The sequence below is a fragment of the Hippocampus guttulatus genome, chromosome 21 (genome assembly GCF_054856545.1).
Source record: "Hippocampus guttulatus isolate MCC_2025c chromosome 21, RoL_Hgut_1.0, whole genome shotgun sequence".
In the NCBI taxonomy this organism is placed as follows: domain Eukaryota; kingdom Metazoa; phylum Chordata; class Actinopteri; order Syngnathiformes; family Syngnathidae; genus Hippocampus; species Hippocampus guttulatus.
Window position 1 is genome coordinate 12,753,106 of NC_141281.1, and position 13,927 is coordinate 12,767,032.

Sequence of the window (13,927 nt, forward strand, 5' to 3'; positions counted from 1 at the left end):
GAGAACCCTTGATGCTCGGAAAAAACACAGCATGAGGTTATTCTGTTGCATTTGGTCTTGCCTGTAGAGGGCAGCATTACGCTCTGTCCCCCCATTGGGAGTGCCAAAACGGTATTGGAAGAAGAACGATTGTCGAACGCCATATCCTTTTTTGGTATGGTGAGTTTGGACCTCAAGAAAGGCGTAGGAAGTGATTGAAGCGATTAAAATATATTTTCAAGTCCATATTTATCAACGGTAAGTTTTGTATTTCTTAGACATTGTGTTACCTTGGTCATATTTGTTGTCGTTGTTCTTTTTTTCCCCGAGTGTGAGCCACGGCGAGCGTTAATCAGCCTTTCTCCTTTTCATCATCAGAAATGTCCAAGTCATTGAAGAAAATAGTGGATGAGAGTCGGGAGAAGAACCTTCCAGACGTTGAAATGTGTGACAGAGGCATTTCGAACATGCTGGATATTCCCGGACTCTGTAAGAATGCATGAGTTTACTTTGCAAGCTCGTCGTACAGTGAAAGAATCCAGAGGAAAATACTGTACTGTTTCTCTGTACCCATTACGCCCCTGAAATTTAGGCTGAAAAAAAATACGAGGCTGGAACGAAAAGGTTTTAAATAAGTAAAGATGATTTTTTCCCCCCTAATAAGTACTTTTAATATTATTATAAGCGTTGCTCGAATATGTAGTTTAAACACTGAAATAGTGCTACAATATTTGTCAATAATAATAAACAGGACGTTAGTAATTAAATATATTGCACCTCATAGATTATTGATATGTGTGTGTGTGTGTGTGTGTGTATATATATATATACATACACATATTTTTAAAAAATCCTCGCCCCCCCTCGGGTGGTGTCCGTCCCTCATCCACCTCGGGTCCAGGAAGCTTGAGGGTTCTGCGCAGTATCCTTGCTGTTCCCAGCACCGCACATTTCTGGACCGAGATGTCCGATGTTGTTCCCGGGATCTGTTGCAACCGCTCATCTAGTTTGGGGGTCACTGCCCCGAGTGCTCCGACCACCACAGGCACGACTGTCACCTTTACCCTCCAGGCTCTCTCCGGCTCCTCTCTGAGCCCTTGGTATTTCTCCAGTTTCTCGCGTTCCTTCTTTCTGATGTTTCCATCACTTGGGACCGCTACATCCACGACAACGGCTTTCCTCTGCCCTTTATCTATGATCACGATATCCGGTTGGGTCGCCATTACCATCTTGTCAGTCTGCATCTGGAAGTCCCACGGGATCTTCGCTCTGTCATTCTCCACCACCTTCGGAGGTGTTTGCCATTTTGACCTTGGGGTTTCCAGTCCATACTCCGCACAGATGTTTCGGTAGACTATGCCGGCCACCTGGTTATGGTGTTCCATGTAGGCTTTCCCTGCCAGCATCTTACACCCTGCACTTATGTGTTGGATCGTTTCAGGTGCCTCTTTGCACAACCTACACCTTGGGTCTTGTCTGGTGTGGTATATCTGGGCCTCATATATATATATATATATATACACACACACAAAACATGTTAATTTTGATGAAAGAAATCACTGTTAATAAACACAATTATGCATTGAGTTCCAAACATCAACAATTATGTAAAATAATAGTACATTTGTTTGGATAACAGCAAATGGTTCAGTTAATTAACTAATGCATATATTAAATATATGATAGATTATAGGTGACCCGATGGTCCAGTGTTTAACACGTCGACCTCACTGCAGAGGTGCAAGTTTTCGATTCCGGCACACTCTAAATTGTCCCTGGGTGTGAGTGCGGATGGTTGTTCGTCTTTGTGCACTCCGCAATTGGCTGGCGACCAGTTCAGGGTGTCGCCCGCCTACTGCCCGAAGACAGCTGGCATAAGCTCCGGCACCCCCCGCGCCCCTAGTGAGGATAAAGCAGTTTGGAAAATGGATGGATATAACGCATACAATATCTGTTGTGACAGAATGCCTTTTATTTACTTCCTTTCCGGCTTCCTTCCTGAACAATTTATCTTAATTTTCTAATTCTGTCCGGCGCATTGCAGCAAGACTGCACACAGGACTTTTTTTTTTTAACTGTAAATATTTTAAATATTAATGCTTCAAATAGAATAGAATAAATCACTCAAACAATTATTGACTTATCTCTGACTGACCTTTCAGCAATGCATATTGCACACATATATGCATGCACACGTTTTTAAATAAAAACTGGACAAAAGCATGTTTCCAGTACCAGTGCAGAGGGTTCAATTCCAGCTCCGTCTGGCCTCTCTGTGTGGAGTTTGCATGTTCTCCCCGGGCCTGCGTGGGTTTTCTCCGGTTGCTCCGGTTTCCTCCCACGTTCCAAAAACATGCACGGCAGGCTAATTGGACACACTAAATTGTCCCTAGGTGTGAGTGTGGGCGCGCATGGTTGTTCGTCTCTGTGTGCCCTGCGATTGCCTGGCGACCGGTTCAGAGTGTCCTCCGCCTACTGCCCGAAGAAGGCTGGGATAGGCTCCGCCCCCCCCCCCCCCCGCGACCCTAGTGAGGATGAAGCGGTTCGGAAAATGGATGGATGGATGCAAGAATGTAATACTATAAACTGTCAACACTGTAATGTTTTCATCACTTCTCGATGATTGTCAAATGTGCTCTGTACAGCCCAGATGAAATTTCTTCCCTCTCAACCAGACAAGATTCACTTCCATCACTGAGCAATCTGCGACCATGGCAAAGTTCGAACTACAAATTTCCAGTTGATGCTGTGTTACATGGGCTGAAAAAAAAATGATATGAGCATAAGTGGTTTCGATAATGGACGGATGAATTCGGAAAACCTTGCCGATGAAAGGATGATTGATTTTGAGTCTTCTCAGGCCCTGCCCATAATTCACGCAACGCATGTTTTGAGTAATTTCAGAACTAGATGGTACGAATAAAGTGTTGATGTGTTCCTTACGTATTACGTTGTATTGAAACCATCAAATCATTTTTATTTTCTTTGTGTGACCTGGTGCATTTGAGATCTAACATCCATGTTAAAATATCAGTAAACCGTGCATGTAGCAAACACAACAGATGAAGGTATGCCAGAGAGAGGCAGGCAAACAATCAAAGACAGCAGAGACACTGATCAGAAAGTGACGCTGTAGAGAATGCAGTCAAAGGAAGTGTGATATAGCGAGGGATCACTCCACTCTTTTTCATAGTTCTGTTTCGTTCATGTTCAGGGCCATTGTGGCTGTCGCTAATCATGGCGTGCGCGCGCGCAGTAACGGTCGATCGCGGAAGGTCGGTTGGCTTGAAAAGTCTATCCTCGGTCAAAAAAGGTTGGGCAAAATTTTCCTCAAAACTAAGGATTTTAAACCTGCCAAAATTGAATTGCTGCGACTTTGTCAAATTTGAGGTACTTCCCGTGCGGTGTGCATCATTTTGATTAATTGTATATTCCTTTTCTTTTTAGTCACTTTGTCCAACATCACTCAACTGGTCCTGAGTCACAACAAGCTGACAGGTAAGCCATGTATAAAATATTTGATTTGTTTAATGCAGTGTAAATGTATTTTTTTAATGCATCGTACATTTTACCAATGCTCAGTGTTGTTGTTGTTTTGTTTTGTTTTAATCTTTTTATTGCTTACTGGATATACCAGAAAATCCCGTGTATAATATGCACCTCGTCGTGTCGGAGTCCGTGGAATTTGATTTGTGTCCCAATTAAATACAGCGGTACCTCTACTTACGAACGTCTCTTCATGTGAAATTTTCAAGTTACGAAACGCCTCAACGGAAAAATATTTCCTCTAGTTACGAAAGAAATTTCAAGATACGGAAGGTAAAAATACAGTATCGGCTGCTGCTCGCAGCTCCCGGGTTTCCTGAACGCAACATACGTCTAGCTTCTCTGCCATCGGCTACTCCCTCTTCCTGGCATCCCATTGGCTAAGACCTCCGTCGTATGTGTCTATGCGTGTAGATCGATTAAATGGATAGATATGTGTCGGCGTTTTATGGCTAGTGCGACTCATATTTAGGCGCGATTTATAATCTGGAAAATACGGTATTATGGGCGTGAAATGTATTTGTCATTTATTTGGGGTGGGGCGGCACGGCTCGGCGGTGGAGCGATTGACTCAAAAGCGAGAGGTTGGGGGTTCGATCCCCGACCGTGTCAAAGTGTCTTTGAGCAAGATCGCGCCAGTCGCCCCCGGTGCTGGGTCGTCAGTAAGTCAATGAGGAAAACTCTGTTCGGCGCTATGTAAGTGACAGCCCGTGGACGCAAATTTTATTTGTGTCGGTGCTCTGTCCGCTCAACATAATGTACTGTACCAGATTCAAAATATTGACATTTATGATATGATATTTAGAATTGACCTTCTCCTTGAACGGGTTTTAGAATGAAGGACATGTCTGTGACCTCGAATGTTCATTTGCCTTTCTCATATTTTCCAGCGGTGCCTCCGAACATCTCGGAGCTGAAAAATCTGGAGGTTCTCAACATGTTCAACAACCAAATTGAAGAGCTACCAACTCAAATTAGCAGTCTTCAGAAATTGAAGCACCTTAATCTTGGGTACATTCCACGTGCATGTTTCATACAACAATAGTTGTTCTTTTTATTGAATATGTCCCTGCCTCATTTGCGCCAGATTCCTAATGATTTAAAAAATGATTTTGTCATTTTATGTGACGACATTCTCATCATCATTTGGTTGATGCAATCATTTCATCCAAGCGAATTCCGATTCTATTGTTCTAGAGCAGGGGTGGGCAAACTTTTTGGCTTGGGGGGCCACATTGATTTCTAAAATTTGACAGACGGGCTGGGTCAGCACAAGATACGGTCCATATAAAAAACTGCATATGTTGACGGTCCGTACCAAACGTCAACAGAACGAGGGACATACTATTTTTAATGAGAACAGCGAAACAACTATGGAACCGTATATGTCCTGCATGAACGTCCATGTCTGTTGACGACATACGTGTGTGACAACACAAGCAACGGGTGCAACAATAGATTGCCCAAAAACTGTAGCATACAGTACAGGTATATAAAAAATACACAAAATATTACAAAGTTAGGACTATTTGCTACAAAATGTGACGAGTAAGAGACCCGGTGGACCTTTTTTTTTCCTCTCACTCGCTGCCTCGATCACCACACGTGACAGCATTGCTCAGCCGATGTCACGCAACGAACTTTTGAAGCCAGCCGCGAGACGCTTCGAAGTCTTCGATGCTCATAGTTAGCGCCATGGAACTCGCCTCCTCTCTTATTAGCGGTCCAGTTTGCGGAAGGTTTTGAACACGATAAGGGTCAAACTATTCCAGGAAACGTTCATTTACTCGAGCCGCAAGCAATTCACTCTGAGCAGGGAAATTGCCAACGTCGGACTGAGCGAGAATCGCTTCCTCGTTTTTCAAAGTCTCGTAGATTTGAGTCTGACTCCAAGCGTCTCCTGAATCTTTCGTAATTTGTAACCCGCTTCGTTTAATCGGATACATATCCCTTTCCCTTCCTCGGTCATGACGCTTTTCCTCTTTTCTTCGTCTCCCCCTCCCTCCCTGTGCTCTGCAACTTGAAGTAACTGCGCCATCCGGTGTTGAAATGCGTGTCATTACAAGTCCAAATGAAATCAACGCATTCACCTCGAACCTTAATTGTGTACCGACCTTCGGCGGGCCAGATTAAAAAGACCAACGGGCCGTAGTTTGCCCACCTCTGTTCTAGAGTCATGATTATTTCATGTCATTGAATGGTTTGCAGATTTAAAAAAAAAAAAAATCCAACGACATGGTAACGGTGTCCTACGGTCATGTTCTTGACAAAAGGTTAAAATTATGGAAATTCAGACAAATCGTCTCGGAAATGAATTCCAGTCGTTTGCCGACTCTGGATATTCAGTCTTGAGCGCACCCTTTCAATGGAATAGACCCAGTAAGGTACACGCGAAAAATTTTACCGCAAACTTCAGCAGTCCATCCATTGGTATTGTAAAATCCACATCATACACAGCCGTGTATAATGTGCCCTCCCCACCCAAAATCAACCTTCATTTTTATTGATTTATTTTCTCTGTACCCATGTATACTACAATACTGTGGAAATTGTAGAAACTCAGAGAAAGCGACAATTTCACACGTTCGCACTCCGAGAGAGTGTGTCGTTTTTTTTTTTTTTTAGCACACCAAAAAACTTCCCGCGCAACACGAGACCCGCCGAAAGTCAGTTTCCATAGAAACAAGCAGACTACCAAATGATCGTGAACTCTCTGACAAGCGTATGAAACATTGCATTCACGCGTTTGCAGTTGGTGGTGAATTATGTACATAGCAGTCACTACAATAGCCTGATTTCCCGGTCAGTTTTTGTTTTGTAGTGCTCTTTCAATACGGTTGAGTTGAGTTCAAATAATATGAACATCTAATTATTAACGCCTAAACCTCAAAGCAACGCATTGGGTGATGGGACTCGAGGAAAAAAAAAAAAGCCTGTAATAGTCACGTGCCAGTGCAGCCTATTGATATAGTGCGCCATGGGGAGAGGCTTGCCTTGTTGGTGCCTCACCTGTTCTTATTTCTTGTGTTCGAACAGGAAAATGGGAATAAAATTGAGCACGGTCGGTGTCCATTACTCTCTGTTGGTGAAAAAAAAAAAGTTTGAATTTTGTGCACAGAATGAACCGCCTTTACAACTTACCCAGAGGGTTCGGTTCTTTGCCTGCACTTGAAGTGTTGGACCTCACCTACAATAACCTGAGTCAAAATTCGCTGCCTGGAAACTTCTTCTATCTCAGTGAGTGAATACACACGCAAACGCAAACGTATGTCATGAGGAGACCCCGTATTTTTTGGAGGTGCAATGATATGTTTTTGGACCAATGCGATATGTATCCATGTAAGGGCCAACAATTTGACACAAAGGTACATATGGCAATTATTATTATTATTTGGACGATGCACTTTGATACTTTAAAGGCGATTTTGATAGGATATTTCGATATGGTTATTTTGATACAATAATCATGGCTTTCCTGGAAATAAACATACATTCAAGTTAACTTGAAATAAACCGTAGAATTTTGTTTTTCATTGGATTTTATTTTAAGACCTCCCGCTGTAATTTTGGCAAGCCCCCTCACTTCAATAAAGTTGTACTTGACAATTAACGGTGATGCTTGTATTTGCAGCAACTCTTCGCGCGCTATATCTGAGCGACAACGACTTTGAAGTCCTGCCGGCCGACATTGGAAAGATGACCAAGCTGCAAATAGTAAGTCACGGGGATGGCGATTTTCCGCCGTTTTATTTCTTGAATTGATTATTTTTGTGAATCGTCTAAATCCGTTGAGAAAATTTTAGGGCGGGTCAGGTACCTTACCGTCGAGTTTTCACCAGCTCTCCCGATCAGTCTTTCCATCTTCCGATTGTAAACGGCCCCGCCATCGGACGTGTTCGAAAGCTTCAACTAATCGGACCACCGCAAGCATTATTTGCTGCGGAAGTCTTGGCTCGATCGCGTACGGCCCGGCGATCGGTTAACTACAAGCGATTGGACCAATCAAAATGCACGTAACGTATTTTTTTGCCCGTTCGTCTCGCAAATTCATTGTTCTGGGATCGTTTTGAGCGGAATTATGAGATTTTTGACGAAAGATCGGGAGTCTTCAATCCTAGAAATCGACTCAAATGTCAAGAATAAATTCCGATGGGACCGGCGTGAAAGAGAAGTCGCCGTCAAGATGAAAATTGCTTCCAAGTTCGACAAAGTCACAGAAGCTCTCGGGACAATTTTTGAAGAAACCGGACGTAGCGGGCAAAGCTTATTGTTTGTATTGTGGTGACTTCATTAACTGTGGCTCCCGCGGATGCGTGGCGCCGACGGATCACGCAACAAAAGTGAAAAAACGCGCCGACAAAATCGCCATCCGACGGAGCAATTATTCTTTGGGATCGGCATTTTCCAAACAAACCTTGTCAGCGGCTACAACGAAAGACGCTACGCGCTGGGGTACTTTGGCTGAACCGAGCAACGAATCCGCTCCGCTCGCGCCCCTTGCCGATACACGGGTCCACTCCGAGGTATGTACTTTTTTACTCAAATATACTGTACGAGGATGATACTTGCAATTTTATTTGGTATGCGTTTGTGGCAACGGCATGATAACATTTCTTTGTTTTTATTTGCGTTTTATATTCATACTGATGATTCACGTTTTGTCACGGATAATAGAGCGCGGTTATGCATCATAAATTGTATGATCTGAGAGCTAAGGAATGTTGTTAAAACGTTGATGTTTTTCCTGCATTTGAATGCATGATCTCATCAAAATGATGAACTGCATGTTTCGGGAACACAAAGTGAGTATGATGGTAATATTTGAATGTAGTATGTTGACTGTGTCAGGTGTAGACGCTTTCCAATTTGTTGCCTGCCTGCACTAACTTCTAACTTGTGTAGAAAATCTTGGCGATTTCAAGTTACATTTGGTTATGGTCTTGCTTCATAGCTCACTGGAAAAATATGAACAAATCACCCTTTGTCCCATTGTCCCAAACTAATATCTTACTAAACATTGACTTCATTCGTTGTGATTAATTCTTGTCATCAACCCTGTCTATATATCACTCTTTAATATGACAACAATATACCTTTCGGGAAAACCTTGTATCCCTTGCTCTCGGATTCCCGTTCTGTGACGAGAGGCGCCAATAATGGATTGGAAGTGAAGATTAGGAAGCAAAAGGCTCTTCGGCTTCTGGACGTCAATGGAGATTCCTGCCATCGTGTCCGCGATGCTTGTCGGAGGTTTTGTGAACCGTTCGATGGCCGGGTTGAGAGTTTAGCAAACGGATCTTCGCGACGACGTCAAACGGTCTGCCCATCCGAAACTACTCTTGAGAGAGATTTGTGAAATGAGTTCAATTCCCTTCACCGCTCCCTTGAGGTTTCCCTCTCGCAGATGGCTCTCCTGTTATGATGTGACCGCCCCAAACGTGGTCACGACGGATGCGTTTAGGGTCGTGCACTATGGGTTCGTGCGCCTTGAAGATCGTGCCTCGCGCAAGAGTCCCATCGTGCCGATTTTGAGTGTCTCTTCGGGTGGCAAAGAAAGAGCGAAGGAAATTTGGGGGACAACGTCAAACGAAGAATATGACGCGAGACGGCCCAAGTAGGAAACGGAGGATAGCGGAAAAGATCATTGTCGAGTCCAAAATGACGGATTTGATCAGTTCCTTTCGGACTCCCGAAAGACTATGTTCTGCTCTTCCAGAGTAAGTGCCCCCGAATACACAGCCTTCATGACAAACAAGAAGAACTCATGAAAAGCTTTCTTGCGCGCTTCGCCGAGCCTCAATTTCTGGCAAAATTGTCATCCGAACAAGTGAAGACCTTCGAGATTGATAAAGGCGAGGAGCGATCGTTAGCTCCCAAAGACGTGTTTCTTGGCCTTGCGGCAGGAGAAATGCTGCAAAAGGAGAGAGACTCTGCAACTGTCAAGACCTTTCCGGACAAGGCATCCGACGCGTACATCGAGTGTGCGCAACATCTACAAAAAAGACTTCCTCCGGATAACCTCTTCCTGAGATCGCTTTTGGCTGCGGATCCATGCGCCGGGGGTCACCGTCTAACTAGCTGAAGAACCTGAGGAATGCTTGCAAGAGTTTCCTGACAGAGGAAGAAGCATCGCAGATCTCCTCGGAGGTTCGCAGGTATCGAGCGGACGGCTCCTTACCTGATCCGAACCCGATGTGCGTTGACAAGTGGCGGACTGCGGTCAAGGGATCCGACGAGTATCCCGCTCTCTCCGAGATGGTCCCGACCGTGCCGACATGCTTCCGCGGTCAAATGGTCGGAAGGCTCATTCAATTTGATGGGGGATGTCGTGGATCGCAAGCGCACGAGAACGGACACCAAAACCTTCAACGCCATCCGGTCAGTTAAGTATGCGTTGAAGGCGAGAAGTACAACTGCCCTGCGACACTTCAAGAAAAGCGATGTTCTGCGCACACCGGTTGACGGAAATCTGCGTGTGGATATGAGAGGGGCTGCCAAGATGCGGGAAGAAGACCGGGCCCAAGCTGCAGCCGACGAGAAGAAACGCGCGGAGAAGCATCCGCGGCCGTCTCGAGTGTCAAGGCCGCAGATTGCTTGAAAGGCAAGGACACGGCAGCCAGAAAATCTCACCGACGGGAACTGAAGAGGAAAACCGTTCAAAGATTGACACGGCCGGCCGCCAAAAGAAGGAAGTTGTTGAATTGAAACTGATCAACTGACTTGTAAACGGTGTGTAAATTGTGACTGAAGACGGTGAGAAAACTTTGGAGAAAAAAAGGGAGTTAGTTATATTAAATTTGCCGATTGTTAGTCCACAATTTCATTTTTCTGTCCTTTTTTGCATGAAATTGTGCTTTCATTTCACTGCAAACCACAATTTCACTTTCAAATAGTGTGTAAATTGAATACACTTCATCTTCGGCGTGTTTGTAAGTGGCCGCGCCCCTTTCCGCTTTTCTCATCACTCGCCGTCGCCACCCCTGAAGTTAATGGCAAAATCAATGCTGTGGAACTTTTGTTTATTGAGTGGCGCCATTGAACAGTCTGGCAATTTGTGGGTTTGTAAAACTACGCTTAATGAGCCGCCAATCGGCGCTAACTACTTTGACTGCGATTTACATAAATCCCGTGATTTAATGTAGCGACCAGTTAAAATTGTTCTCATAAATCATAAATGTCATATCAAATGATCTTTTAAAACAAAAAGGGCATTTCTGATTGCAAAGCGAGTTGCAGCTCGTCGCTTACCAATTTTACGTTCAATATCGTTTTATGATATTTAAAGGCTGCCACAAACGATGGCTTGGCTCGTCGGCTAACCGCCGACGGGAGTTGCGATGATTTATTTGACTCATCGGATCAAATGTAAATCACGGCATATGAGACCGACAAGCAGCCGCTCTTATATAACCATCATTATCTTTCCTCTTGAATTCCTTAAGGCGGTGTTTTTCAATCTTTCTCGAGCCAAGGCACATTTCTTTCATTGAAAAAAATCCCACGGCACACCACTCGCCGAAAATGTGAAAAAAAGCTCATTTTAATAATCGGGTATTGTTCATATAAGCATTTTTTTTTTTTAACGTTGGAAAATAACGCGATATTAGAACAGCTCGAATAGAATCAAATCGAGATCAATCCAATATTTTATAATCTTTCATATTTATTCTCACTCGGTGCGATAAATGGTTCGGATGAACGTAGATCCGATATCCCGGCAGCAATCGATGAAAGACACGCCAAGCCGATGCTCGGTAATAGCCGATGGCGGAGCAGTTATAAGTATGTTACTTTCGGGAAACTCGGATCTGCGACTTGCAGCCCACACTGTATTTTTACCTTTGGTGAACTTTTTTTTTTTTTCCCGTAACAAGAGGCAATATTTTCCCGCCACTGCCGAGGGACTCGCTTAGGGCTTAGCGCCGTTGTCTGCGCTTGAGCGGTGATGCGGTCATCCGATTGGTTTCCCCTCTATGGCCTCACCCTCTAGTCCACCGTGTTGAACCCCAATGCACAGGCACAGGGACCGCTAGGCGACAAGTATGTCCGCACCTGCTCGGCGCCTCTCACCGGGGACAACTCGCGAGTAGTATTGAGTTAACGCCGCCGTACCTTCCGGAGGATTTAGCCGCATGTTGTTAATCGATTGAGCCGTGCCTCGTCCGGTTCCTCGCCTCTGACCCGTTTGTCAAGGGTGACCCCGCCGAGGGCACGGAGCCACAGACAACTTAGGTCGGAGGATGGTTGGAACACACAAAGCCCTCGACTACGATAAGGTGACGGCTCACGGAGGGGGATTTTATATGTTGGGCTTTTAAAAAAGTTTAAAAAAATACTCATACCGGCACGCGACCGTTTGACAGTGAGGGGCGGGCATATTGTCCGGGCACCGTTATGTCACTCGCACCCGTCTGAACATTTGACGCAAGGCCAGCTCGAGCGTGCGGTACTATTCCGAGTATGTTGCGTATGTCACGATTTTGAATCGGAAATTGACCGAATCCACCTTTCCCCCGTTCCCAGTTGAGCCTGCGGGACAATGATCTCATCTCCCTGCCAAAGGATATTGGGGAGTTGGTCCAACTCAAGGAGCTTCACATCCAGGGCAATCGACTGACTGTACTACCTCCGGAACTTGGTAATGACCGGACTCTGATCTGACGAGTCTTCTACTCAAGACAATGCCATTTAGCAAAAATGACGATACAAATCATAGGTAGGGTCGGTCGGGCACCGAGAAGCGAGGATAAAGTATAACCGGGACTTGATTTTTTTAGCATTTTTTTTTTATACATTCACCGTGGCTGCGGCCAATCAACTATTTGAAGATGACCAATCTACAGTATTCAGTCAGCAAAGCGGTAAACATAGCCCTGTGCCGCTCCGCTGTTTTAAGACGAGACTGCGAATTTGTTGCCACTTTTGAGAAACCGCCTCTCATAAAACGTGCAAAAGTGTATGACAAAGCAAGTCTTAACAAATGTATTTTGATGTATCTGAAGGTAATCTGGATCTGACCGGTCCGAAGCAGGTCTTCAAAGCGGAGAACAATCCCTGGGTCACGCCCATTTCAGACCAGTTCCAATTGGGAGTCTCGCATGTTTTCGAATATGTTCGCTCCGAGACCTACAAATAGTATGTATAAGCACACCGTTACACAAACACGTGTATATGATCCCTGTATTTTATATAACCGATCTTTTGTTTTGAATCATTTGCCGTAAATTTTCACTACCGCGCTAAAAATATCTACCGGATATTCCGCACTATAAGGCACACCTGAAATGTACTGCGAAGCGCCTTATACTTGACGCCGCCGGATTTTTGCGCAACCTGCTGTCGCCGTGTCACGTCACGGCAGAGAAACCGCGCGGATGTTACGAGATTTCAGAATGTTTCGCCAACAGAAAGACAGATCCTGTATTTCTAGATAAATGTTTAGCCTGTTGTTTAATTTCACACTTGATGGATGGCCGGATACACCACAGTAGTTGAATACGTATATTAAAAAAGAAAAATACATTTATACACACACACATATATATATATATATACATTTATTCAACAGCATCTTTATTTTACTCTTCTCAGTCTCTATGGCAGACACATGCAGGCCAACCCAGAACCTCCGAAGAAGAGCAACGACAAGAGCAAGAAGATCAGCCGCAAACCACCGGCAGCCAAAAACAAATAAAAACAGCACCGGACAGGAATGTTGTTGTTATAATAACAAGCCAGACTCACCGCATGTGCCTTTCGGTAGCTTTATTTCAAAACAATGTTTATTTTTGATTTTTTATTCATATTTATATATATATTCATATATATATGCCATTATTCGACTTTGCAAGATGGCTCTACAAAACCTAAATTCAGCTGATCTATTTCTTATTTAGTGGATCAGCGCTGTAAAGGTTTGTTTGTTTTTATCATGCATTTGCCTGTTGTCAGTTCACATTTTTTGAACTTTCTCCTTGTGAAATAAGCTTTCTAACGGTATACTGTTATTTGAAATAAATGCTTTTATGGCAGGACTTTTACAATATAATTGAGGAAACCAAGTTAATAAGTTGAAATGTGTAAAACGTAAATAAAAACGGAATACAAAATAAATGGGGACTGGCATGTTTACCAATGTGTTCCTCACCTTTCCTTTTAACAGCATTCATTGTTGAAGCTTGGTCGTGGGATTCTTTCCCACTCTCGCCGGATATGCAGCTCAACTTTATTTCCCCAACAGACCGGCGTCTCTCTTCTACCAGCCTTGACAGCAGTACTACTACGGTAGAGTACACGGACTCGAGTAGCGCTGCTTGTATTTGGACACGGCCAGCGCGGGTTTTCATCTCTTGAGTGCGGCTCACGCCAAGGGCCTCGGGCCGGACGTCGCGAGCTATCTTGG

At 44.3% G+C, this 13,927-nt stretch overlaps 1 protein-coding gene across 1 annotated transcript; it reads left to right on the top strand.

The window, feature by feature from the left end:
• Positions 1-11: 11 nt before the first annotated feature.
• Positions 12-13,656, top strand: rsu1 (Ras suppressor protein 1). Its single transcript, XM_086101677.1, has 9 exons — positions 12-237; positions 358-468; positions 3,427-3,477; positions 4,416-4,536; positions 6,644-6,762; positions 7,157-7,239; positions 12,049-12,163; positions 12,528-12,660; positions 13,117-13,656. Exons 2-9 carry the CDS (start codon positions 360-362, stop codon positions 13,217-13,219), a joined length of 834 nt encoding a protein of 277 aa, XP_085957803.1. The 5' UTR covers positions 12-237; positions 358-359; the 3' UTR covers positions 13,220-13,656.
• The last annotated feature ends 271 nt before the right edge of the window (positions 13,657-13,927 follow it).